Consider the following 27,323-nt stretch of genomic DNA (forward strand, 5'->3'; position numbering starts at 1 on the left):
CGGTACCCTCAAAATCACTTCCAGTTCCAAAATTCTACTATTCTATAAAAATAAATTAGAATATAGAATGAAAACCAAAAAATCCCAACATCAAGAACATATGTAAAGTCTGTAGTATTTGTAAACTGCAAAACTAACAAAAATCCCCAAATACCTCAGGCAGGTAAATAAGTATCCGTGGGGCAGACCCAGCTTGCCAAAAGTTCATGTGAAAAAGATTTAAGGATTTTAGTTGATCATAAGCCCAGGATAATCCAGCAGAATGGCCTGGATACCAAAAGAATGAAAAGGAAAAAAAGCCTACAGCATTAGGAGAAATGTCATCTTTCCATTAAGAGGGGAGTCATAGCCTCACCATCCTCCCGCAGACTGGGCCACACTGAGGTTTCATTTTCGATTTCAGCAGACTCTAAAAGCAGCAGCAGTAAGAGTCACTAGGTACCTGAAATTCCATGAATGGAGACCAGGGCTTTTGGTGTGGGAAGGGGAAGACGGGAAGCAGGTCACTGCCTTTACAAATCTGTCGCAGGTTAGAGGCATTAGTGCCCTCCCACCATAAAGGGGAAGGGAAAGGGGTGAGACACAAGGCGAGGAAGATTTCTGCTCAGAATATAAAAATCTTTCAGTTAGAGCTATGTGCGATGGTATGGATACTGAGCATCCCTGGAGAATACTTGAACACAGACAGAGGGGGCAAGTCCCCAGTGCTCAGAGTCAGACTTTCAATTCCTCGAGTCTAGGGCCTTATTTAAAGACAGGCACCTGCTTCCACCTTTGAGGTCGTGCTGAGTAGTCAGTGGTTCCCACCAAGCAGGAGTTTGAAAGCACAGTTCCTTCTCGGGCTCAGCCTCCCTCACGTGTGGGGGTGGGGGGCTGACTTCATCTTCATGAGAGGAGATATTTTACAATCAGGAACATTCCTAGAGAGCCAACACTGAAACCAAGGCTGACAAGAGATAAAGACAGGCTGCTCCAGCCAAGAGCTGCTGCTAGGAATGTATTCAAAGCTCCGTTGTTTTTCCCATGCCAAGGGAATGGCTAATGTGTGTCGAGAAGCTTCAGTGACTTGCTAAAACTTAACTCTGCTCTACTCCAGATTAATTCTACAATCTACCCAGTGGGAACTGTCGTCTCTGAATCCTGGTATTTTCAAAAGTGAGACTTCATCTTGATTTACAAGAGGAAAAGAATAAAAATAAGCCCTAAAGGAAGGAATGGGGTAATGAAATCTTCTTGATGTAATTAGCTCCTTTAGAAGTATTTAGTGAAATGCACTTCCATTTCTCAGATATCCTGGGGACAACTCCATATGGTCTTCTACTTTTCTCTCTACTCTCTATCTCTCTCCAGGGATCTCAAACCACTGCCCCAAAACCGACAAAGATAATTTCTTAATCTACATTTTAGCTCGGAATTCTTTCCTCAACTTGACTCAAATTTTCAGTTACCCCTAAGGATCCCCAGACTTCAGGCACCATGACGTTAAAGCATCCAAACCAAGCTCATGTCTTTGCCCTAAAATAGGCCCCTCTCTTTACTTGTTACCCAAATGCCTTCCAGGTAACCAGTTTTGGGGAAGTGTCTTTCACTCTTCTCTCTACTCCCTCTACCTGCCATCAGCCATCAGAGTGTGTGTTCTATCACTATGAGCCCCAAACCTCAAGCGTTGGCCAAAGCCTGTACGCACCCCCAAGGACCTGCCAGGCCACAGCAGGAGCCCCAACGCTCAGCTCTGCCCAGCCTCTCCCAGGATAGATGCCCATCCATCCCCCTCCCCACGGACAGCCCTGATGACGTCAGCACAAACCTGCCAGGGCTTCTCTCTAATCTCTACCAAATACCAACACTGTGGCCAGGACTTTAGAACCCTCCATGGGGAGGCTCTGATCATCTCCTTCTGTGAGTTCACCGAGGATGGGGGGCATGGGGGTTCATGCAACTCCACTCAAACCTATCCTGGGCTTCTGCTCATTTGGATTTCTACCTCATGCCTTGGCTTAATGCAGCTTCTTCCATCTCAATGTTCTCATCCCCTGGATGGGACCCTCAAACCACGTACTCAACGTATTCAATTCTATCAGGAAACAAAGCCTCACAGAGCCTAAATGACTGGCACCTGGTCATCAGGCTGGGCAGAACTGGACCACCCCATTCAGGACTCTTTTTCTAGGCCACACCAGGTCCCCATGATCTGTTTTTAACTAGGAGGAAATAAAGCCTTTGGTTTGAAATTTCCTTATTAGACTAAAGCCTCTAAGCCCATTAAGTTAAAAAATAAACACACACACACACACACACACACACACACACACACACAAAACCCAAAAACAAAACAAGAGAGCACCAGCTAGTGCCCACATTTCTAGTCTCTGAGACTCACAAGATTTATTCGGTTTGCACTTTCACGTTTCACAGCAGGCACTGTGTGTGAAAATGAAGGCTTTGGTGCCCATTCTGGGGTCTGCATGAAGGGCTTTGAGGGAAGACTTACTCCCCCACATACAAGGGCCAAGTAGGCTCCCCTGCCTCTATTTATTCAATCAGGACCAAAGCAAAAAATTATTAGATCTAAAAAGCCCCCCAAAATCTGCAGAGAGGTACTCCAGGGCACTGTAGACCTCCTTAACACCCACATCCAAACTACATTACTGGCTTCCAAACTGAAAACTATTTTTTTTTTTTTTTTTAGAAAGACAACATTCGAGTTAAAAGTGTACAATCAGTCCTGACTATCCCTGCTGATTAAAAACAATGAGATTGTCAGGTGGGATTTACTGTGTGTGGAAAATTACTTCCGTGTACCAAAGGCTACTCAGAGGTTTTACATTTCCCTCAGCCCACTTTATTGCAGGCCTATGGTGTAAGCACCTTCGAACACAGTCTTCACCTCCACAAGGGCACGAATCACATCTTTCTCCCCTTGCATCCGTGTCCAAGTGCCCGGCACAGAGAAGATGCGCAATTAATGTATCATGACCAACAATGAACTTGAAGAAGCTGAATTTCTTGGCCAAGATGTCTGGAAGTAGCACAAGACTACCCAAAATGGTGTGGCGACTTCAAAACAATTAATACAGACCTGTATGCTCTGGTGATCTAGCACACTGAACTCCCTCCTCAGGGGAAAACAGCCGGAGATCCCAATCTCAGCTAGTTTCAACACTACCGAAATAACGACATCAGACCTTAGTATGATGCTCTTTCGGCTAACAAATCCTGGGTGGTACAGACTCAAAGAGCTGCTTTTACTAAAACTGCAGTGTAATATAAATTCCTAGATAGTTCCTTCACATATCTTCAAATAAGGGCAGAGAATCCCTCACATTCACCTAGAAATTCAGTAAAACGGCTATTTCTGGAACTGCAAGAGAGTTATAACCCCTGTACAAGTATTGGCAGTATTTCATACTCATACAATTAATGAATAATCAATGCACAAAGGGCCACAAAGTTATTACTCATAATCAGGCTTTTGGTTTGTGTTTCTAAAGTCAATTTTTACAATGAAACCTCTAATATTTTAACTTTGGAAACTTACACATAAAAGAAAAAACCTGACACAATAGTGACCTTCACAATAGACCTATGTAAATATCTCTAAGCAAATATTGTCTCACAGATCTTACAGTTTATTTTCACCTAATGACTGATTTCCTCCGGGTCCACCCTGTAGAAAGAACTTCCGCAAAATACCATTCGGCCAATTCTCTGCCTTCGGCAGGCCTACAATTATGAACTCTGCTAAACAAATAAGCTTCCTTCCTATTTTTAAAGTTTTCCAAAACTGGAGAATCTACATCTTTAGTTGGCACACTATTTCCTGGACTTACAGCCCAGGCAGTGAAGAAACTCTTCACAGTATTTGGAGAGAGAAAAAGGACCTCAGAAGTGGCCAGTCAGCTGCCCCCCACCTCTATTTTAGGGAAGGAGAAATCAAGGCGAAGTTGTGACCTTCATCAAGGTCACACGGAGGGGACAGGGGGGGTTGGTGGCAGAGGCCTGTGTAATTCTCTCTGCCCCATTTTCCCCTTATCTGATCTGTGACCTGACAAAAGCATTTTGCTCCTGTTCCGTACTACTAAGCCAAGGCTTACATTTAATTCATGAAGAATGCGATACAACAACAGAAACAATCTAAATATCATAGCGAGTACAAGGTGACACAAAGAACTCTGGGCTAAAAAGTCAGAACACCTTAATCTTAGATGGGACTTTGGGAGAGCCACATCACCTCTGGAGGGCTCAACTTCTCATCTTCAAACGGGGGAACAGAACTAAGCAACCACAAATGTCGTCTCCACCTCTGACTTCAAATGATGAGGATGGCGATGTTTCACCCCCAGTAAGTGCTTCATCTGAGCCAGGCATTGTTCTAAGTACACGATGTGGGTAAATCCTCCGCAGCCTGGAGGACAGCTACCATCCCCATTTGTGGATGAACACATTCTTCCTCCCAGAGAAGGGACTTGTCTGCGGTCACACCTCCACCGGTAAAGGTGGAGAAGGGCTCTATCTGTCCCGGGCCAGTAGCTCCACGGGACCTCTCTTCCTTATCAGAGGCGGACAATATAGGATGATTGGCCCAACCTGCAGTAATACAGACATAGAGTCCAAACTGAGAGCAATTACAGCAATCAGTCAACACAATGTTCTCATTTTACAGATCAAGGACTGAAGTATAACTTGAAGTATAAGTCAGGAAATTTAATGGAAAGGTACACCCAACCTTCTTCCTAGGTAAGCTTATCCTAAAAACTGCTTCAACAGTTTACATCACTTACATCATCTCACTTGACGCCCAAACATGACCACCTGATGGCACAGGGCAGTGATCACCACTCCCATGGCATCTAGCCACAGTTAAACAGCAAACTCGGGGCAAACTGAGACCTCCAACTCCAGCCTTTAACTTCCAGTCTTGTGTATATTCTAAGCTTGAAAAAAACGTCCACTGTGATAAGATTCTCTGGACAGCCTATTCAAAATAGTCTCTAAACACAAAGAGAATTTCCCAGAGAGGCTGAAAACATGCTTCCGTGGTGCTTTGAGGAGAATATCAGATAAGTGATAATATTCTAAAGTCCGCCACTTGACAAGAAAATTAAAAATCAAGCTATGGTCACCTCAAAGCTGACCTCTTTCGGTCTGTCATTTAATTGCCCTTAGCCTCCCTGCCAATCTTGACCCATGTTCAATCTTTCTGCCAGTGATTTTCCTCTTATTTCCTGTTGTCTTCCCTCTCTAACCAAGAACATCATGAAATTCAGGCCTTTAAAAAATTTGTTCCGCATCTCATGTAACTTCAATCTTATACACCTATTTTTATTTACTTTTTTTATTAAGTTTATTTTTTTTAGAGAGAGAGACAACATGAGTGGGGGAGAGGCAGAGACAAGGGAGAAGAGAGAGAATCCCAAGCAGGCTTGACACCCATCAGCACAGAGCTAGAAGCGGGGCTCAAACTCATGAAACCGTGAGATCATGACCTGAGCCTAAACCGAGAGTCAGAGCCTTAACCGACGGAGCCACCCAGGTGCCCCTTATACACTTATTTTTAAAAGCAAGTTAGTTGTACATTTTATGCCTCTTATCTAAGGAGCAAGAAAAATTCAAATCCTTGGTGTGACAAAATATTTTAAGTTCTGACCAACTCTGTTCCATATCTTGAACATGTGCTGTAATCCCTTTATTACAGAGATCTCACAGGTATAACAGATAAAATGTGAATTTACAGCCAAACAATTCAAGCATTAATCTTAATAGCTCTGACAAATTACCTAACCTCTCTGAACTTCAGTTTCTTCATACTATTTCCCCAAAGTAAAAGGAGGAGGAAATAACACCCCTACTCCACGATGATTTAGAAGGGGACTACTCCCAACACAACAGCTGGCACATATTAAGTGCTCAAAAACGCAATCATCTCTTCCTTTCTATGGCTGCATTAACACTAATGTAGTCTTCTCCCCTGTTAATTCCGCTTTGCAAATGATGTTTCTCTGAACAAAGTCAATCTCCTGTATTAGAGGAGAAGAGACCGATTATACGCACCTACACTCTCTCCCACAGGACGCCCTCCAAGAAACAGAGCACTGAGTGAATCAGCAGGTCACTGGAGCCCAGCACCAGGGAGCTGTGTCGCCACACTGGACTTGGGCAACTTCCACTCTCTTCAAATCCTCAGGCCCTGGGTTCTTCCTACCCACAGTTCACACAACTGGGCCAGCCTCCCAGGCCGTGGAGGATTTAGAACACCCTTCACAAGTCAGAGGATCTCCACCCACTCCAGCAGACTGCTCACCTTCACACTTCCTTTGTCCATTCCTCTGCGGGTACTGGGACCTACTGTGAAATACACATCTAAAGACTCGGTGATTAAATAAGGTATTCTAAAATACAATATATTGACAGACATACATACTTCTGATTTTAGCAAAATACCTTAAGGACAAAAGTGCAAACAAATCAGCAGGGCAACATCAACAAGGTGTGCAAAATCCAGGGGTCCAAGATCTTGGGTTTAAGTTCTGCCACAATGAGCTATGTGATCTTGTTCAAACTAAGTTACTTCCTGGCTCTGGGTCTCGGCTTCCTCACGGAGAAAAGGGAAGACGGAATAATATTCTGGTTGCAACAGAATGACCACCTCACCAGCCTCCATTACTGACAAGGGTGTGTAAGCCCTAGGGCATGCCAGGGTGAAGGAAGAGGGCTGCTCTTATTTCAGAACCTCCTATATCTGGGCATTTGTTTAAAGTGACTGCCTTCCCCAAGGTTAAAAATCATTGGTTTCAAAAACAGGCAACAGAGTTGGAAAGCAACCCTGAATGATTCCAAGACATGCTGGAAAACTACCACAAGCATATCCTAGCAATTCTTTTTCATAATCCCCCACACATCAATGACCTACGCCTCAATCATCGTTCCTTAAAGACTTACTTCAGACCTCATATCCTCTAAAACATCTCCCCGAATCCCCAGCCTAGTGACTCCCTGTGCACACATCTGTACTGTTACATTAAATTACCTTCACAGGTGGACCTCTCTCTGCTAGGCTGCAAGCCACTCTAAGGCTGGGCCTGTCTCTGGGTCCACGTGCCTAAGCCACTCTTGCACAAAAACCACTGACAAACTGCAAACTCGACCGTGTTTCAAAGAGTTTATACTTGCAGATGATCTTCACAATTTCCTATGCAATTTTGACATTGTTCAGTTTTAGAACAGGATCTTTAAAAAGATTAATCCAGACTACATTATTATTTTAATAGACGAGAAAGGCTCCAAATTAACTCAGCTAAGCTCAACCAAAGTAAATGAACAAGGCCTAGAAGTCTAATCATTATAACACATGACCAACATAAAAATAATTTGCAAACAAAGTACCAAAGTACATAAAAACTAAGGAAATCCGGGGTGCCAGGGTGACTCAGCCGGTGGAGCATCCGACTCTTGATTTCAGCTCAGGTAATGATCTCACAGTTTGGGAGATTAAGCCCCCTGCGTCGGGACACCATCCATACTGTCAGCAAGGACTAGGTCTCTCTCTCCCTCTCTCTCTGCCCCTCCCCCATTCACACACTCTGTCTCTCTCAAAATAAATAAACGTTAAAAAGAGAAAAACCTAAGGAAATTCTTTTCCATCATGTCTTTCTTTTAAATCTAAAAAAATGTCAGTGGCTGATTCATTCTACCAACAGCAAAGTCAGAAGCAAGAGAAATAATGGGAAAATTAAAGCTACTTAAGTATACATACACAAATATAACCATTTAAATTTTTGTCTTTCTATAACCTTTGTACGTGTACCTGAATACCACCATATATTATGAAGTAAAATTCAAAAGGAAAATTTTTTTATTTCTACTGCCTAAAAGTTAACAGTCAAAAGGAAGGGGGGGCCTCTACATTATGCCATCAGGGGAATGCAAATTAAAGCAACAAGATACCATTACACACCTGTTAGAATGGCCACACCTGGAACAATAACAACACCAAGTGTTAAACGAAGATACGAAGCAACAAGAACTGCCATTCACGGCTGGTGGGAAGGCAAAAATGGTACCCCCGTCTGGAAGACAGGTTGGCAGCGTCTTACAAAACTAAACATACGCTTACCATATAATCCAGCAATCACTCTCCTTGTGATGTTTACCGAAGGGAGCTGAAAACTTACAGCTGTCTGTACATAAACCTGCACAAAAATGTTTACAGCTTTGTTCACAACTGCCAAAACTTGGAAGCAGCTAAGACGTACTCTGGACAATGGAATACTGTTCAGAGCTAAAAAGAAATAAGCAATCTAGCCATGAAAAGATACAGAAGAAACTTAAATGTACGTTACTACATGTGTGAAAGAAGCCAATGTGAAATGGATGCATTTCATGATTCCAATTATAGGACATTCTGGAATGGGCAAAACTATAAAGATCTGTGATTGACAGGGATTGGGGAGAGAGGACAAGATGTGTTAAAAGTCAGATTACAGTGGTTTTTTAGGGCAGTGAAGTTATTCTGTATGATAGTAAAAACACATACCATTATACATTTGTCCAGACACACAGAATATCCAACACCAAGAATAAACTATAGCATAATCTTGGACTTTAGGAGATAATGTGTCAATGCAGGTGCATCAGCTCTAACAAGTAGTTGGGGATACTGATAATGGGAAAGGCTATGCATGTGTGGGATCAGAGTATATGGGAACTCTCTGTACCTTCTGCTCAATTTTGCTGTGAACCTAAAAATTGCTTTTAAATATGGAAGTCCAGGAGCACCAAGGTGGTTCAGTCAGTTGAGTGTCTGACTCTTTGATTTTGGCTCAGGTCATGATCCCAGGGTTGTGGGATGGAGCCCTGTGTGGGGCTCTCTGCTGAGTGTGGAGCCTGCTTAGGATTCTCTCCCCGCCCCCACTCTGCCCCCTACATACTCTCTAAAAAAATAATAATAAGTCTATTTAAAAAAAGAAGGGGCGCTTGGGTAGCTCAGTCAGTTGAGCGTCTGACTTCGACTCAGGTCATGATCTCACGGTTTGTGAGTTCAAGCCCCACAACCAGCTCACTGCTATCAGCACAGAGCCTAGAGCCTGCTTCGGATTCTGTGTCTCCCTCTCTCTGCCCCTCCCCTGCTCATGCTGTCTCTTTCTCTCAAAAAATAAACATTAAAAAAAAAAATTTTTTTAAGAGAAAAGATAGGAGGGCAATGGAGTCAATTTTTCAACGATAATCTGATTCCTAGTCTATTATAATATCCTAATAGTCTTTGAGGCAAAGTTCAATACACTGAAAAAGATGAAAGGCCGAAGTATTTTTTAAATCTGATAAAATGAATAGTTAACACATAAAATGTTGAAATTTTTAAAAGGTACAAGAGTACTCAGTGCAAATTTTTCCTTCCACTCCTATTTGCCAGACACTTTATTTCAAGGTTAATTCTTTTTGTTGTTTTATTTCATGGGATTCTATTTCCACTACTATCCTCCCAGATACAAGTGACTAATCTGAAATCCTGGCATTTATTCCAACAACTGTAAGCAACTCCTGTGTCTAATGGTAGGTATAACAGACAACTTGGCTACAAAGTGTGGTCCCCAGGCCAGCACCATCAGCATTACCGGGGAGCCCGTGAGAAATGCAGAATCCTGGGTTCCATCTAGACCCACTAGAGCAGAACTATATTTTAACAAGATGCCCAAGTGATTGGTAGGCACTGGTATGTAAGACAACACCACTCCTGTTTTCATAGAGTCTACAGGCTAGTGAAGGAGACAAAATAACCACAACACAAGGCATCATACAGACTGGACTATGCGGCTACAAGAGTTTGGGGAAAAATCAGCTTTGGTCCCTAGGGGGTCCCCACTGCCATCAGGATAAATTGCCAGCCCTGGGTCTGTATGCCATGTGCCCTCTGGCCACTGCCCACCTGTCCAGTTTCATCCTCTACTGATCCCTACAACACATTCTGCAGCCAGCCTGACCATCCTGGGGCTGAGGTTCCTCCACTGTGGCTCCAGGGCTCCGTGTCTGCTGCTCCGGCCACTTGGCAGGGCGTGCGCGCCCCCCCCCCCCCCCCGAACTCCTCCGCCTGCTTCAGGCCGGAGCAGCAGCCACTCCCTACAGCCACCCGCCCCCCCAGTCCCACACCCCCATAGCTAGTGGTCTACCCTCCTCTACCAAGAGGAGCTACTACGAGGCAGAGGAAATGCCTTAGGGGCTATTTTTTTCTATATATTCACCTCCCCTTTAATATAGTCATCCAAGGAATGAATGAACAATCACAGATGTTTCAGGGAGGGGGTGAAAGATGCGAAGGGTTTAGAGAGTCAGAAATGGAAGACCAAGGCAGAGACATACACTGGTTAAGATCAGTTTAGCGAATTTGTTTAGCGGGGGAAAAAAACCTGCTTTTCTGTCATTATGAGATCCACTCTGGGCTCACTATTCTGCTGTGGATGAGGCGGGATTCTATTCCTGCTTTTCTCCATTCCCTTTTAATAAAACCAACCTGTGCCCAAGGTACTGTCACTGTGAACAACCAGAGCTCCCAAAGAGGGGCTCCTGCCCCCAGCAGACAAACGAGCCCCACAGGAGCCCGGCCGAAGCCTTGGTCGGGGCGACGACACCAGCTTCACTTAGCAGAGGCAACAAATGTTTCAAATTCAAGGAATGGTCTGACTCTGACAAGGAGGTCTTCCCTCTTTATTAAACTCAAACATCCACTAATTAAACGTAATAGAAGCCTACCGAAGGAAAAACATTTTATAGTTTTAAAGAATCCATCACATTAACCTAGGACAAGCCAACACTGAGCCGACTGTATCCGAGAAAGCAGACCTGCCCACTCACAGCCAGTGGCTTCCTTACAGGAAGGCCACCCTGTGCCAGTGAACAGGCAAGCCCGACTGGTCAGAGGCACCCAAGGTGGGCTGGGCCGGGCTGCAGGAAACCACAAAGGTAAACAAGCAAGGCCCGCATCGGGACACAAGTGGGCCTCAAAGCCATGGTAAGCCGCAGCTAACCAAGGACAAGCTGCATTCCACACAGAAGCAAGGAGTTTCTCATCATTTGCTCCAAGATCAGACGAACAAGCTCATTTCAGAAGATAAAGAACAATTAGGTATCCACAGGCGTCCTTTCCCTACTACAGAAGCTACCACTATGGCTGCCCTCTGCTTCTGCCTGAAGCATACCTTAGCCTATGTCACCCCTCTGGTTGACGCCCCCTAAATGCTTCCCACTGCGCTTAAATGCAGATCCAAACCCCATTCTGTGCTTACAGAGCCCTAAAGGGCTGGGCCTGGTTACCGCTCTCCCACTGGGCCCCAGCTCGCTGCATTCCAGTCACTCCTGCCTTCTTCCCACTGCTTTAACGAGCCCACCTGGGCCACCCCCAGGCTTGGTACCTGCTGTCCCCTCTGCCTGGAATGTGCTGAGCACCCTCACTCCCCAGATGAACTGCTACCTCCTTGCCACCCCAGCCCCTAGTCACTCTCTACCAGACCTCGTTGCTTACTTTTCTCCCCAGCACTTAGCACCATCTGGAATGGCCTTGTTTACCTATGTGCTTGCTGCTCTGCAGTCTCTTCCACCTCTTATTCGAGCTCCATGAAAACAGGAGCCTGGTCTGCCTCAGTCATCGCTAAACCCTCAACTCCTCAAACAGTACCTGGCACACACTACGTGTTCAATAAATACCTGTGTTGAACACATTTGTTAAATGACTTGCTGAATGAATAATAGGCACACCCCTAGGTTTTCAGCAAGGCCAAAATATGGAAAACCTGGTTTCACATAAAATATTAATTAGTGACTATTTTACAAAAGGATTCCTTACCTAATGTATTTTTAAATATCTGGCTTACAGAGTTTCAGCGTGCACACTTTTTTTTTTTTTGAGATTTTATTTTAAAGTAATGTCCATACCCAACGTGGAGCTCGAACTCACAACCCTAAGATCAGTAGTCACATGCTGAGCCAGCTAGGCAACCCCAGTGTGCACACTTTTTAAAGGATAAACTTATGGTCACCTGGGTGGCTCAGTCAGTTAAATGTCTGACACTTCGTTTCGGCTCAGGTCATGATCTCATCGTTCATGAGTTCCAGCCCCGTGCTGGGCTCTGCGCTGACAGTGCGGAGCCTGCTTGAGATTCTGTCTCTCTCCTCCTCTCTCTCTCTCTCTCTCTCTCTCAGCATCAATAAACTTAAAAAAAAAAAAAAAAAAAAGATTAAAAATAAAAAGGATAAACCTATTGTGCAAACTAAACTCACTCCTCCAGGGTATGAACAGTACCTGGTACACAGAAGGTACCCAATAAACATCCCCTGCATAATGAGCACTGGGAAATAACACAAGGCATGAACTATATGAAACTGCATATATGAATTTGAGAACACAGCAAATCCGGATATATTTAGGTCCCATTTTCCATGTTATCTGACAGAGTAACACATACATTTAAAACCCACTACTTTGAGACACTAGCAATAATCTTAGCCATTACCTTTACAGGCAGGTGCAAATTCAGATAAATTCAGAAAATTACCCAACAGTTCTGCAGTTTTCGCTAGCTGCTGCATGGGAGACACAGAAGCAGTGAGCAGAAACACTCAAAACTGCCAGGTTGTTGAGGACATCTGTGGGTTTAGTATAAACATCACGATTCTTGAGAAATTAGGTTTTCTTTGTAATCTACGTAAAAACTCTTGTGCCCCAATGAAAGACTAATCAAGAAACCACACCTCTCTAAAACCTGCCCCACTGGTAATACAATGCACACCTGCACCCCTGCTCCATGTCATGTCCAATTTAACAGAAAGTATGTCTTAATTTTTCCTTCCTTAACATAAAATTCTTCCCTGTTTGGGCTGTATTCCTATACCATGAAACTGCTCACTCCACATATTCAATATTCATACAATATTAATGCAGCACCCAAGAAAAACAAACTCCCATTCAGGTATCCACCTGCATCAAGTGATGTCTACTCCCCTTCTCTTTCCCTACCAGGTATCGAGACACAGTCTACAAAGGTCAAGACAGAAAAGTAATTAGATGTGCAAGTGTTTGTGTGAAGTGTGTGTTCATAGTCAGCTGTGTGTTCTTGAAGAGTCATTCTAAAATCAAATATAAATGTACTCTGAGATTATACACATTGTCTTATTTGCAGCTCTTGTTTCTGCTTTTAAAACATTCCCTGGTTTATAATGCCAACTGTGTTAATGCCTTATCTCTTAACAGTAAACCAAAGAGGTTCCAAAGAAACTCACTCTTACAATCTATAACCCCAAGAAATGATTTCAGATAGTTTCACATTCTAAAAACTCACAACATATCGTCTATACGAATCAATTTCAGGATGCAATTTATGAGTACACCATGTAGAAGACATGAAACATAAAATAGCTACACTTTCTGCTGACAACTGATAAATTTGCTCCAAAAACATTTCATAGTTTTGCTGTTGTTCTGTAGTTTAAATAACTCTGGAATAACACGATTCAGAATTTACAGGAAGTTACAATATACAGTTCATTTACATCACCTTTTCAAAAGTACTGCCAGTTGGAGAAAGCTGACAATCCTTAATGTTTTAAGTAAAGCTTTAGTCTGGTGTTTTCACTATCATCTCATAGGTCAACGTGAACAAAAGTCCACCTCACTCCTATAGTGAAAAGCATCTTTATTAAATGTTTTGCAAAAGTAAACAAAACTATAAAACAGTACCAGGAATAAGGTTGTTGATAGGTTTTTCTTTTTGGTTTTTGTTGTTGTTGTCGTTGTTGTTTTAGATTTACTTCTTACCAATTTTGGAGTAAAAAAAATATATACTAAGTTTTTGTTTTTTGTTTTTTTGGTTTGTCTCCCTTTGGCCTTGTGGTACAAAGTCGAACAGTATAAAAGGTGGACTCGAATCCTCAACCTAAAATAAGTAAAATATAATCAGACAACACACCCTGAATTACTTTTTAAACTATGTAACATTTTTTTAAATTTAGCATTATTTATAAAAGCCAATAAGGTATCACTTCAAACCAAAAAATCTGGACTTTATCATTCTTTGTATTCACCACAAAACCACAAGGGCTCAAAACTTTGTTGAAAGTCATTTCATTTTATCACAGCTGTGTTTCAGGAAGTGAAAATTCTGGTGAGAATGAGAAGATAGGATACAGTGCCTAATAACTAATCTGGTTTCTGTGTCTCCATTTTATTACCACTTAAATGACAGGCCAAGCCTTATGTGGCTCACAAACAGGTATTTATTTATAAAACCAGCACTCTAAAAGCACTACATAACTAGAAGATATAACAACCACCTAATTATTATTTGTAAAGGGTCACATAATGGCTAACAGATTCTCTCAATAAGAGTTTATTACTCAACCTGTCAAACTCCAAGAGTGAGCCCTGCTAAGGGCTAAGAGGAATCCCTGGAGTGTGAGAAAGGTGCCCAGTTGTCCTGCCGGCCTTTTAGAAGCTGAGAGCGATCCATCACTCAAAAACACCTAAACGGCTGGTACTCCGCCAGGGTATTAAAATAATTCTATGTTCGCAAACTGGTGGGAACTCTAGAAATCTACTCCCATCCCTTCGTTTTAGCGATAGTGAAATTGGCAGGGGTTTGCAACGCTCAGTTATTCTGAAGGCGCTAATGTTCTGAAAATAAAACTTTATGGAAATAGAAGGTAAACATTTTGCATTCAAAACTCAGACCACCGAACCCTCTGAAACAGGGAGTTTAAAACAAAGGACAGACACCCTCCGTGTGCACCAAGTCCAGCTTTTCGGCATCCTCGGCGCCCTAACCCAGGCAAAAAAGCACAAGCCGGTGGCAAGAAGGATGCCACCCAAGCTCCCGCCGCGGGGGAAACACCCGGCGGAGAATCCGCGGCGCGTGGTGAGCTGCGGGGGAAGAGAGGCAGCCGGCCGCCAGGTGCGGACACCTGGGTCCGGCGCCGAGCCTCGCTCTCCCCACCCGTCAAATGGGCGTGACGCCACCTAGCCCGTTAGGCCAACTAATGAATGAGAACCGCCGGGGAAACGACCCCAGCCGCGCCCGCCACTCTCCGGTCGCTGTCCCCAGTTAGCGGGGCGTCCCCCGCCGCCGGCGGTCTCGGCACGGTCAGACCCCCCCACCCCCCGCCGCAGGCGCTCCTCCCGCGCTCCGGACCCCCCGCGGCTCGACGGTTACAAACGTCCCCAGAACCGCGCCCGCCGGGACGCCGGCTCCCAGAGCCGTCCGCTACGGTAACGGGCGCCGGCCCGACGCTGCCCCGACGCCGCCTACCTTGGCCACCCAGCTGAACAATGGTGACATCGCGGGCCGGGAGGCGGCTCCTCGCCCGTCGCTCCCGCTCACTCCCGCCGCCGGCCCGTGGGACGGTGGACAGCCGGGGGCGGGCTCAGGGCGCGGCGGGACGCGGGCATGGCTCCGGCGGCGGCGGCGGCGGCGGCGGCGGGCTCCTCCCCGCTCGTCACTGCTCGGAGAGGTCGCGCCCGCAGGGCTGCCCGGGCGGCCGAGAAAGGGAAGTGGGTGGGAAGAGCGCGGGGAAGGGGAGGGGACGGAGGGGGAGGGGACGGAGCGCGGCCGACCCCGCCCACCCCCACCCCACCCCCCACGCTGGGCTCGCGGCGGGAAGTTGGGACGCGCGGGGATCGCGCACCTCGTGGCTGTCCCCGGCTGCGCAGCTCCGGGAGGAGGAAACCCACACGCCTCGGACGTCCCTTTCGCACAACTTTCGGAGAACCGGGAAGTCCTCTCGCTCAGGTTGGATACAAGCCCCAGAGTTGAGAAAGCCCGCCCAACTTAACCGGGGTTGCCCCCACCCCCACAGCGTTTCTTTCTAAGCGCTCGAGATGGCGGGTAACAAAAGGACTAGTGTTTCCCTAGCCCCTAATACCTTTATATAATCAAAGGTGGTTTTCTTGGAGTCAGGAAACTAAGCTATTGAGACTCGGGGTGGGGGTAGGAAACGAAGCTCCTGCCAGCCGGCAGGTTTCAGCCACGTGAGAAATGGTGACTTCACCGGTTTTCTTCTCTCCCAAGGCAAGACGATAAGACAGTGTAGTCAGTTTATAGCTACAAAGGTTAAAGCTGAGTTTCTAACTCAAGACACCCCACAGTTCCACATTGGGAGAAAAAAAGAAAAAGTGCAAAGGTCTAGTAGCCAGCGTGTAAATGTAAGTCATGTTGAGCCACTCAGTGTGTGAATCAGGCCAAATAGCAACCCCAGACCGAGAACTGTGCTTCTCTTTCCTTTTGTCATATTGTGTATTATTTTCATGATAGGCCAATAGAACATTTTATTCAAACAGTTTGGACCGTCTCCAAACGTCTGGAATCTGAGTCAGGTGGGTATATTATCCATTGCTGTGTAACAAATTATCCCCAAACTGAGAAGCTTAAAACACCGGTTTCTGGGGGGTCAGAAATCCAGAGCATCTTAGCTGGGTGCTCTGGCTCAGGTCTCTCTTGTTGAGTTCAAGCCGTTAGCTGGGGCCGAGGCCATCTCAAAACTGGAGTGGGACTGAAGGATCCACTTCCAAGCTCACTCCCATAGTTTGTTCCATACAGGCTGTTGGACTCAGGCCTTCGGTTTCTTTTCTTTTTTTCTTTCTTTTTTTTTTTTTTTTTTAATGTTTATTTATTTTGAGAGAGAGAGAGACAGTGTGAGCAGAGGTGGGGCAGGGAGAGAGGGAGACACAGCATCTGAAGCAGGCTCCAGGGTCTGAGCTGCCAGCACAGAGCCTGACATGGGGCTTGAACTGGTGAACCGGCTTATGACCTGAGCCAAAGTCAGACACTCAACCGACTGAGCCACCCAGGTGCCCCAAGGGCTTGGGTTTCTTGCTGCATCATGTGGTCCTCCCCATAGGGCTGCTCATAAAATGTCAGTTCGCATCCCCCCAAGTACAAATGATCTGAGAAACAGCATGTGTCCAAGAAGGAAATCAGTTGTTTTAGAAACTGATCTCGGAAGTGACAGGCCACAACTTCTGCTGTATTTTCTTCATTAAATGCAAGGAAATTAGTCCACACACAAGACAAGGGGTATTACGCACAGGTATGACTGCCAAGAAGAGAGGATCATGGGGGTGAGGGACATGTCATCCTCTTGTTTCTCCTTCCAGATAGAGTGCATGGGGAAAGCCAAGAGTGACAGCATTCTAACAGAGCCTACCTGGGTAAAAAAGGTCCTAAGAGCATCTTAAGGAAGTGCTGTTCCTTCATTCTTTTAAACAGTGATTATTATTCCCTAAGAAATTAGGAGCTAGGGCACCTGGCTGGCTCAGCTGGAAGAGCATGCAACTCTTGATCTTGGGGTTGTGAGTTTGAGCCCCACATTGTGGGTAGAGTTTACTTAAAAAAAAGAAAAAAATCAGGGTACCTGGCTGGCTCAGTTGGAAGAGCATGCTGCTCTTAATCTCAGGGTCATGAGTTAAAGCCCCACATTGGGTGTAGAGATTACTAAAAAAAGAAGAAAATGAAAAGCTAGAAAAAGGGAGTGCATTGGCAGCCATTTAACCAAATCCTTCCCTGTTATCAAATCACTTCCTCCAAATAGAAGAGATTGAGTCTGACAAGTCCATTACACCAAGAGCCCTCTGTCCTCCACAGCCTTGCTACTCAAAGAACCAGCAGCTTAGACACCATCTGGCAAGTTGTTAGACATGCAGAATCTCAGGCCCTGCCCTAATCCAGACCTACGGAGTCAGAACTTTGATTTTACCTTGATTCCATATGTCTAGTGTGCACGTTCAAGTTTGGGATGCACTAGTATGTGAGAGTCATTAACGTGAGGCTTAAAATGGGTTTCTGGCCAACAGCCCCTAGAGAGAACAGCTAAAATTGTCTGGTGTCCTGGGAATGGTATGCACTAGGTCAGGTAGAGAGAGACCTGGAAGATTCCTAGGCAGCAACACAGTTTGATGGGACTGGATGGGCAGCTGAGGACCAGGTGGGACAAGCTGGGCCCATGACAGTCATCACCATACTCTATCACTCCAGTCTCCAGACTGAGCTCTATAAAAATACCCCAGAATTTAGAAGCAACTCTAGGGTTGAAAGGACGAAAGGAACCTGAGATTGATGAAAGAAACCTGAGTTACTTCTGACCAAGATAAATTTTCTGCAAATTGGGCAGGAGATCTAAAAGAAATTAGATTAAATTTAGGAGATAAAATCATACACTTCTTGCAAAAAAGAAAAAGACCAAATCCTGGATGTAACACTTACCAACGGGAAAGTGTGCTGGCAGGTGAAAAAAGGGACATCAAGTCCTCATTGTTTCAACCTGGATCCAGTTCTCCAAATATGCACTTCTGGGTGGAGGCTTCTCAGAACCTGGTTTGGACTTGCCTAAAGCTTATATATCCTTTAGACACACAGAGGTCTCCCTCTGCCCCAGATCTCTGCCTGATCCTGGACTGGGCAAAATCACTCATTTCATGGGAATATGGGAACATAAGGGCCTTTCCATTGAATAGACTTGATAGACCGTAAAATGCAGAGCTCTGCATATAGTTTAAGAAATACAGGAGAAAGGTCTTATTTTAATTCACTGCCAGCATGGAGCTTGCCAGTCACACTGCAAGAAAAAATTCTATTATAATTTGGAATTTCACAAAAGGGAAACCATTAACATCAGACAAGCTACTGGTTCCACATTCAAATAAAACAATTTTCATTAAAACACCACCATCTGAAAAAAAAGTATCCTTCCCCCCAAGAAACTGTATATTCCCACAGGGAAGGACTATAGATATCCCAGGCACTGGTTTTTTGTTGTTGTTGTTGTTGTTTTTAATGTTTATTTTTGAGAGAAAGAGCAGGGGAGGGGCAGAGAGAGGAGGACAGAGGACCCAAAGCCGGATCTGTGCTGACAGCAGAGAGGGCAATGCTGGGCTTGAACTCACAAACCATGAGATCATGACCTGAGCTCAGAAGCTTAACCAACTAAACCCCCAGGGTGCTCCCAGGCATTGGTTATTTTTAACAGCTCCCTGGTGATTGTCTCTCCGTCAGAATTGAGAACCCCTATGACAGACAAATCATTACTCAAAGGTGCTGATGATTCCCAGCCCTATCTATCACAGTTACCTGTGGTGCCCGGGGTGGGGGGGAAGAAGGGCAGATAAATTGGGGGTAGGGTCAGATCCGCAGAGATGTCAAAGGGCAGGCAGGTCACATAAATGTGTGAAGAAAGCCAGGTGTGAGACAATTAGGACTGAATGAGCTGTGGCATCTTGGAGAAGGGACACCCAATTATTAACAACTCCACCCAGCCCAGCAAAAATGGGTCACCCAAATGAATTCAGCCAGAGGTCAATACTGGTGTTGACCTTTAATTTTGCTGAAAGCTTGGAAGAACATGTGTGTCCCACGTCGGATGTAGAGATTACTTGCATGAATGAATTGAATAAATAACAATTTTAAAAAATATATATCCAAATAGGACTTCTGAGATCTAAACAAATGATTTATAGAAAATTCAAGACTGCTTTTTTTTTCTTTAATGTTTATTGTATATATTTTGAGAGACAGTGCAGGCAGGGGAAGGGCAGAGAGAGAATCCCAAGCAGGTTCTGTGCTTTTAGCACAGAGCCCCACTTAGGGCTTGATCCCACAAACCCCCAGATCATGACCTGAGCCAAGATGACAAGTTGAACACTTAACTGCCTGAGCCATCCAGCACCCCTATTTTTTTTTCAAGACTGCTGTCTAAGTAACTGCGAGATCGTGACCTGAGCAGAGGTCAGACGTTCAACCACCTGAGTCACCCAGGTGCCCCTCTAAGTAACTTTAAAAGGATGATTTAATCTCAGTTTTCCTGAGACATTACAGGAGGACTTGAAAAGAGATGGTGGGGGGGAGACCCAGAAACTGGTAGGGTTGCTTCCCTTTTAAGTCTGACCGGAACCCTCCGAAATAACCCCAACACTGCTCCCACTCTTCTGCCAGGTACTTCCTTTGAGGAGAAGCAAGAGGCAAGGACCGCAGAGTCTCCTCTGAGAATTCCAGAGGAGATGAACCTCCTCGGCTGTGCTCCACCAGCTCAGAGGTGGAGGCAGAAAGGGGGGAGCCTACAAAAGCCTCACCTCACTCTGACGACCCATTCCTCCCCCATAAGACCTGGCTAAAAATAGGGCAGCCGTAATAGGAGGAAACTCAACTTGGTTTCAAGTGAATCAGAACCACTGGGCAACTATGATCCTGATACCAATGACAATATGGGTCCCCGCCCCCCCCCCCCCCCCCCCCCCGCCCACACACACCATCAAGCAATTCTCTGACACCAGCTGGGTACCCTACAATTCAACTCGATTCTGACACCATCAACCTGAAGTTAAGGGCTCAGTCCCACAAGACTGCAGCCCCCACACACACTTCCCATAAGGCAATCACAAGGCCAAGTTGTCACCTGGGCTTCTGACCAGCCGGCCACAGGTTCTCCCATCCCCCTCCTCGAGTTCAAGTCCTATGTTAGTGCGGCTTACAGAACTCAGAACATTTTACTTACTAGATAACTAGTTTATTATAAAAGGCTGTAACTCAGGAACAGCCAGACGTCAGAGAGGCCTAGGGCAAAGTGTGAAGAAAGTGCACTTGCACACTCTCAGAAAGTGCCAGTGTCCTGCCATCTCTAAGTGTTCACCAAACTCAGAAGCTCTCCGAACCCTGTCATTTGGATTTTTAATGCAGGCCTCATTACCGAAGCATGATCAATTAAATCATTGGCCACTAGTGACGAAACTCAAACTTCAGCCCCTCTCCCCCCTCCCACCCCCCCAGAGGTCAGGGGGTAGGACTGAATGTCCCTACTCTCTAATCCTGTGGTTGATTCCCTGGCAACCAGTCTCCTTTCTTAGGTGACCAAGGGGCTTCCAAAAGTCTCTTGATTAACATAACAAAAGGACACCTTCATTGCTCTCTTCACCGGGAATTCCAAAGGTTTTACGAGCTCTGTGCCAGGAAAGGGGACCGAGATCAAATGTATGTTTCTTATTATAAATCACAATATCACGGCAACTAATCAGGGAGTGATTCAGTTCTAGCATATTCATCACCTATTGTGTAAAGCAACACAAGTCTTGGCAAGGAATAGAAATGTGACAAGGCCTGAATCTTGACCTCAAGGGAGATACAGGGTGGCTGGTAAGATTGGAAAGGGAACACCATGGGAGAGGCCCAGGTAAAGCTCCACGGAGTTCCCAGAAAAAAAACGAAAGGTAACTTAAGGCTGCAAAGGAAGCATGAGCTTCCTGGCTGGAAGGTGACAGGACATTTTTTTTTCTTTTTTTAAGTAATCTCTACACTCAATGAGGTGTTCGAAGACATGACCCAGAATCAAGAGCCACATGTTCTACTGACTGAGCCAGCCAGGTGCCCCAAGACTTTACAACTTTCACAGATGGTGATGAGGGAGTGGGCTTTCTAGGAAGAAGGATCAGCTGGACAAAAGCATAAAAAATTGGTGCTTATCTCTGGAAATCAAGCCTTACTAAGATAAGGCAGAAAACAGAGCTCACATTGTAAAAAGAATTTTTAGTAAATTTTAGTTTGGAGGTGTGCAGTTATCCCTGTCTGGCATAAAACTTTGTTTCCAAAAAAAATATTTGCTGGGGGTACTATCAAGTCCAAAAAAATCATGCAACAAAATCCCTCTGCATGAACTGAAAACATATGCCATGAAAAAACTTGCTCATGAATGTTCACAGTACTAGTATTCATAACAGCTCTATAAAATAGAAACAACCCAAGAGTCCATCAACTGATGAATGGAGAAACAAAATGTAGTATCCCACACAACGGGGTATCATTTTGTCGTAAAAAGTAGCGTGCTGATACATGCTAGGTGTAAATGGACCTTGAAAACATTACGCTAAGTGAAAGAAGCCAGACACAAAAGAGAACATATTGTATGATTCCATTGATAATATATATCCAGAATAGGCAAATCCATAGAGGCAGAAGGTAGATTCATGGTTTCCAGGAATTGGAAGGAGGGAAAAATGGGGAGTGATTGCTAATGAGTATAGGGTTTCTCTTTGGGATGATGAAAATATTTTGGAATTTTTAGTATATTCACTATACTAAATATACTAAAAAACTTAAATTTCATGGTATGTGAATTCTGTCGCAATTTTTTAAATCCTATGTGACAATGGCTAAATGACTTCAGGTAAGTTAATTCCATGAAGCTTTATATTAATGGAGCCCATGCTTTAGAGGGCTAGTTTTAGGATCTTTTTTTTTTAAGTAATCTCTACACCCAACGTGGGGCTTGAACTTACTACCCCTGGATCAAGAGTCTCATGCTGTACTGACTGAGCCAGCCAGGCGAAGAGGGCTAGTTTTAGGATTAAATGAGATGCAAATGAAGCATTTCCGCCTAAATCCTTGCATATAGTAGGTGCTCAAGAAACATTAGCTATAGTAGTAGTAGCAGTAGTAGGAAGAGTAGTGCCAGCAGGGATTGCTGTTGGTTAATGATGTGATTCATTTTATGTGTCCACTTAAAAGGGCTAAGGGATGCTCAGTTGGCTGGTAAAGATTATTTCTGGATATATCTGTGAAGGCGTCTCTGGAAGAGATTAGCATTTGAATAGGTAGACTGACTAAAGAAGAGAGCTCTCACGCACAGCACATCGGGTTGGTATCATCCAATTGTGGAGGGCAGGAATAGGACAAAAAGCTGAGGAAGGGCGAATTGGTGCTCTCTACTTGAGCTGAGACATTCATCTTCTCTTGCCTATCGGCATCAGTGCTCTGGTTCTTGCAAGACGTCTTCTCCTTCAGACCAGGACTTACACTATCAGCCCCCAAACTCACACCCACTCCACCAGCCTTCCTGGTTCTCCAGCTTTGCCGACAGCAGATGGTGGAACTTGTTGGCCTCCGTAACCATATGACCCAATTCCTGTAATAAATCTCCTCTTACATATACGTATATCCTATTGGTTCTGTCTCTCTGGAGAACCCTAACATAGTATATGGTACAAATGCAAAAATAAAACAAATGACGGGCTGGAGGTCTCAAGTTCATGACTGAGTTTATAGACAGGACAAACAGTCGAGATCAAAGTGGAGATTGTGTGTTAGCCAAAACTAATTCCAGAATGAGTGGGCCTCCCCAATTCTCAGTATTTGCTTCTCCCTTTTTATGAGTTGCTAAGTCTAGCAGCATGACTGCGCTCCATTTGTTACCTTAACTCTAAGGCACACTGTGAATGATTCCAAGTTTCTTTGGTAAATTCGTACAATTCTCGCTGGCCAGAGACTTGGAAGGCACGCACACACTTTCAGGCACCTCAGAAATTCCTACTTCAGCAATAAACCCTGCTCATTCCCACTACTACTATTCCATTCCTCTTCCCACCCATCCCACCCCTTCTGTCTACATCTCTCACTTTCTCTCAAGCACATACATGCAGTCACATTTTAAATCATGCTAAATTCAAAATGGAGTCTCTGGGTGGCAAGCCCAAGCACCCGAAGACCAGCTTCAGAACAAACGATGCTCAACAAATTGGTGAGGGAGGGAAGAGGAAAGATAAATTTGGTGAAGACTTATTTGAAGGTAGATAATAAATTCAGGTTATTAGCTAAAGAACATTCTACTTTAATGCATCCATATCAACGTTTAAATTTAGGTCTCTAATTTTGTTTTGATTTCCGTTATCAGGTTATAGTTTCTTGTTAGAATAACAGCAAACAGATATATAATAACATTTTTAATGGCTCCAGTCACCTTCAGTACATTTATCAAAAAGCCTTGCAAAATTAAAATCTGGCTGCAGCCCAATTAGAAATCGTAAGACTTTGCAGTGTAAAAAAGTGAGCCATTCAATTGTTAACTCTAGAGAGGACCAGTCTGTGACAGACCCCCTCAAGAGTAAAGTTCACACCAGTTTCTCTCTACCCTCAGCAGTCTTTTTAAAACAAATTCAGTTTATGGCAGATTTATCTCTTCATTAAAAGTAACAATTCATGAAAAGGCTTATGACATTTCTAACCGGCTAAATTAATATATTTGCTATTTTTTTAAATGTTTATATTTGAGAGAGAGAGAGAGAAAGAGAGACCGTGTGTGAGCGGGGGAGGGACAAGAGCGAGGGAGACAAAGAATCTGAAGTAGGCTCCAGGCTCTGAGCTGTCAGCACAGAGCCCGACGTGGGGCTCGAACCCATGAACCATGAGATCATGACCTGAGCCAAAGTCTAACATCAACAGACTGAGCCATCCAGGCGCTCCTATATTTGCTATTTTAATATCTGTTCCCACCTCAGTATTTTTGCTTAATATGTATGGTCATTTTGTTCATTTTCTAGTTGGTAAGACATTCCAAAAATAGAAACAATGTTTTTCTAACTTTAGCTCAGTCTATAAAGTTTAAGCAAATAATCTTTTTTCCAAAGTACTGTACACACACGTTTCAAAATCATGGAAAAACCCAGCAGCAATTAGCTCATAAAAGAAAACACTGAAAATTTAGTCATAAGATTTTTGACATCCTCACCCTGTGTTATAACTAAACACGGATGTTCAGCTTTAAGCTCAGATATTTTTGTTATAATTTATAATAAAAACATTAAAAACACCACCTTGCACAGCATTAATTTCACCAAAAAATAACTTTTTCTAAACTGAAAGTTATGTTTCTCCTAAAAAATGAGACTGAAAAATATTAATTCCCAAATCCATTAGTGAATAAAAATTGGACCAAAACTCCCCTTTCTCCCTTATTTCATAGATTACAATTTCCTAAAAAAAAAAAAAAAAAAAAAAAAAGTGGCTTAGTTTACCTCTAACTAGCATGATTTCCCACTTCTAAAACAATTTCTATTTACCCACTATCATCTAGTTCTTTAAAGTCATCAACTTTGAATCCAGCAATCGTGCTTCTTGGTATTTAGCCAAAGTAGTTGAAAACTTATGTCCATACAAAAACCTGCACACAGATGTTTGTAGCAGCTTTATTTAGTTACCAAAGCCCAGAAGCAACCAAGATGTCCTTCTGTAAGTGAATGGATAAATAAACTGTGGTCCATCCGGATAATAGAATATTATTTAGTGCTAGAAAGAAATGAACTGCCAGACCATGGAAATACATGGAGGAACTGTAAATGCACATTACTAAAGGAAAGAGGCCAATCTGAAAAGGCTACATATATATAATTCCAACTATATGACATTCTGGAAAACGTAGAACTATGGAACCAGTGAAAGATCAGTGGTTGTCAAGCGGTTGGGAATGGGAAGAGGGAGATGAATAGGTAGAGCACAGAGGATTTTTAGGGCAGTGAAAATTACTTGTTATGCTGTTATAATGATGGATACATGTCATTCTACATTTTTCCAAACCCACAGAATATACAACACCAAGAGTGAGTCCTGATGTAAACTATGGACTTTGGGTGATCATGTTGTGTCCATACAGATTCACCAGTTGTAATAAATGTATTACCCTGCTGGCGGATGCCGATAATGGCAGAGGCTATTTATGTGTGGAGGCTGGGTGTAGGGGAAATCTCTATACTCTGTGCTCACTCTTTGCTGTGAATCTAAAACTATTCTAGAAAAATGAGGTCTTAAACAAAAGCATCAGGTTTGAAACACAATGGATACTCTTCTTGTAAATGCTCTCACTCTTTTCAAAGCCTAAATTTGTATATGTTGGTATTTTTGGATCACAATAGTTTTGGAACTGCACAGCAAGCACCTAAAAAGCAGAACAATGTCTCTCCCATGTTGGTAACTTGTGCCTGGTACAGAGCCACATACCTCTATAGTCACGCAAAGCAATTCACATCTGTTTCCTCGCTATAGCTTGAGATAGATACCTCCAAAACGTCCACCGAGCCATGTACGCTTGCATTTCACCCAGAGGAGAGTGCTGGTTATGCTCAGTGCAATTTTTAGGTGCACAGAGCAAGCACATTTCCCAGAAGTTGAGACCCAAGAGCCACATTCCTGGGTAAATGCCCCTCTCGGAACTTGAAGATAAAGGGTCCCTCTGGGTTCACAGCTTAGCAAAGTAATACATAGGTTATAAAATAACCCATCTGCCTCCCAGTCTCTATACACAGCTAAAGCAGGTACATAATTGGAAACAATTTCTGCTGGCTTTGACAGGAGGTGTTAGGGACGAGAAGGTACAAGAAGGGAATGGCTTCCCTTTTCCCTTGATGTTCGAGTCTCCTTTGATTTCTCCAATGCTTCTAACGTAGGGAGGTCTGAGACACTGCCCTCTTCACCTGGGATTTTCCAGACTTGACAGAGGCCATGCTCAGGGTAAAGTGAAGATAAATCAGCCTGAGTCAGAGGAGGCTCAGAATTCATCTGAAGTGATCTGATTGATCTGAACACAGTCCTTTGGAGTCTTTCTCTCTGTGGAGGCAACACATCTCCAGAGACCGCCGAGGAGGGACGCAGGGATGGGCGTCCAATGTGCACTGCCAGCTTCCACCTACTCAAGACCGGCTGTGTGGTCTCAGGCAGCTCATGTCGCATCTCTGGGCCCATTTCCACCTTGTACATTTCAGAGGTTACACTCAAGATCTCCAAGGTCCCTTCCAAGCTTCCCTTGGGAACGCTATGAAATAAGTGCTAAATGAAATGCCCGTGATGGGTTCATGCCTGGAAGCCTTAGCTCAGGGTGAAGGCAGAATTAAACAAACCTGCTTACCAATCTCAAGGTCCTGATGTTGCAAGGATGCCAAAGCAGCCCTTGGAACTTTTCAGGAAACCTAGAGTTGGTTCCTTATCTCAGGGGAGAAGCTTGCAAGAATGAGTGCCTACAGCTCAGTGGTAGGGTGGGTCCCCTGCCTCCTGTCTGCAGTACCCCTTCTTCACAATCAAGGGTCAGGAAGGAGGGAAACAACATCTACTGAACATCTGTTGCATGCCAAGTATTTTCATATATTATCTCATCAATCCTTACAACAACCCCAAAGTCTTGTGGGCCCAACCACTGCCCTGCAAAACTGCAGGGTCAGGACCTCCATCCCAGTGTGTCCAGAAGGTGGGACTCCTGTCCCAGTGGGTCTGGAAGGCAGAGAATCAAGGCCAAGAGGATTTTTCTTAAGCCTTAAGATCTGATGGAGTTTTGCCTTGTAGTTGGGTTTTGTTTTTTTTTTTTTTTTTTTTTGAATGGGAACATTTATTCTATGCCTGTTTCATCACTGTGTTTTGGAAGCACATAATTTGTTTGGTTTCACACATTCACAGCTTAGAGAGGAATTTGTCTCCGTGTATGTCAGCATGAATCATATCTCCAGTCTCACCCACATCTGATTTAGATGACCTTTAGATGAAATGCTG

The 27,323-nt window shown here is 44.2% G+C and overlaps 1 protein-coding gene and 1 long non-coding RNA gene across 7 annotated transcripts in view; one reads left to right on the top strand and one right to left on the bottom strand.

The window, feature by feature from the left end:
* TBC1D1 (TBC1 domain family member 1) overlaps positions 1–27,323 on the bottom strand; it is a 216,860-nt gene that overhangs the window by 137,648 nt on the left and 51,889 nt on the right. Inside the window, exon 1 of one of the 5 annotated variants that reach the window (XM_058722871.1) lies at positions 15,288–15,486. The exons of the other annotated variants lie outside the window; for them this stretch is intronic. Coding sequence (XP_058578854.1) covers positions 15,288–15,317 — 30 coding nt within the window. The 5' untranslated portion in view covers positions 15,318–15,486. Of the gene's footprint in view, positions 1–15,287; positions 15,487–27,323 lie in introns of those variants that run through there. 5 annotated transcript variants of the gene reach the window in all.
* The window catches only part of LOC131507701 (uncharacterized), a 72,293-nt gene continuing 60,568 nt past the window's right edge, over positions 15,599–27,323 (top strand). For both annotated transcript variants that reach the window (XR_009259638.1, XR_009259637.1), the window contains exon 1: positions 15,599–15,767. This is a non-coding gene — a long non-coding RNA (uncharacterized LOC131507701). The remainder of the gene's footprint in view (positions 15,768–27,323) is intronic.

Source organism: Neofelis nebulosa, chromosome 3, assembly GCF_028018385.1.
Source record: "Neofelis nebulosa isolate mNeoNeb1 chromosome 3, mNeoNeb1.pri, whole genome shotgun sequence".
In the NCBI taxonomy this organism is placed as follows: Eukaryota; Metazoa; Chordata; class Mammalia; order Carnivora; family Felidae; genus Neofelis; species Neofelis nebulosa.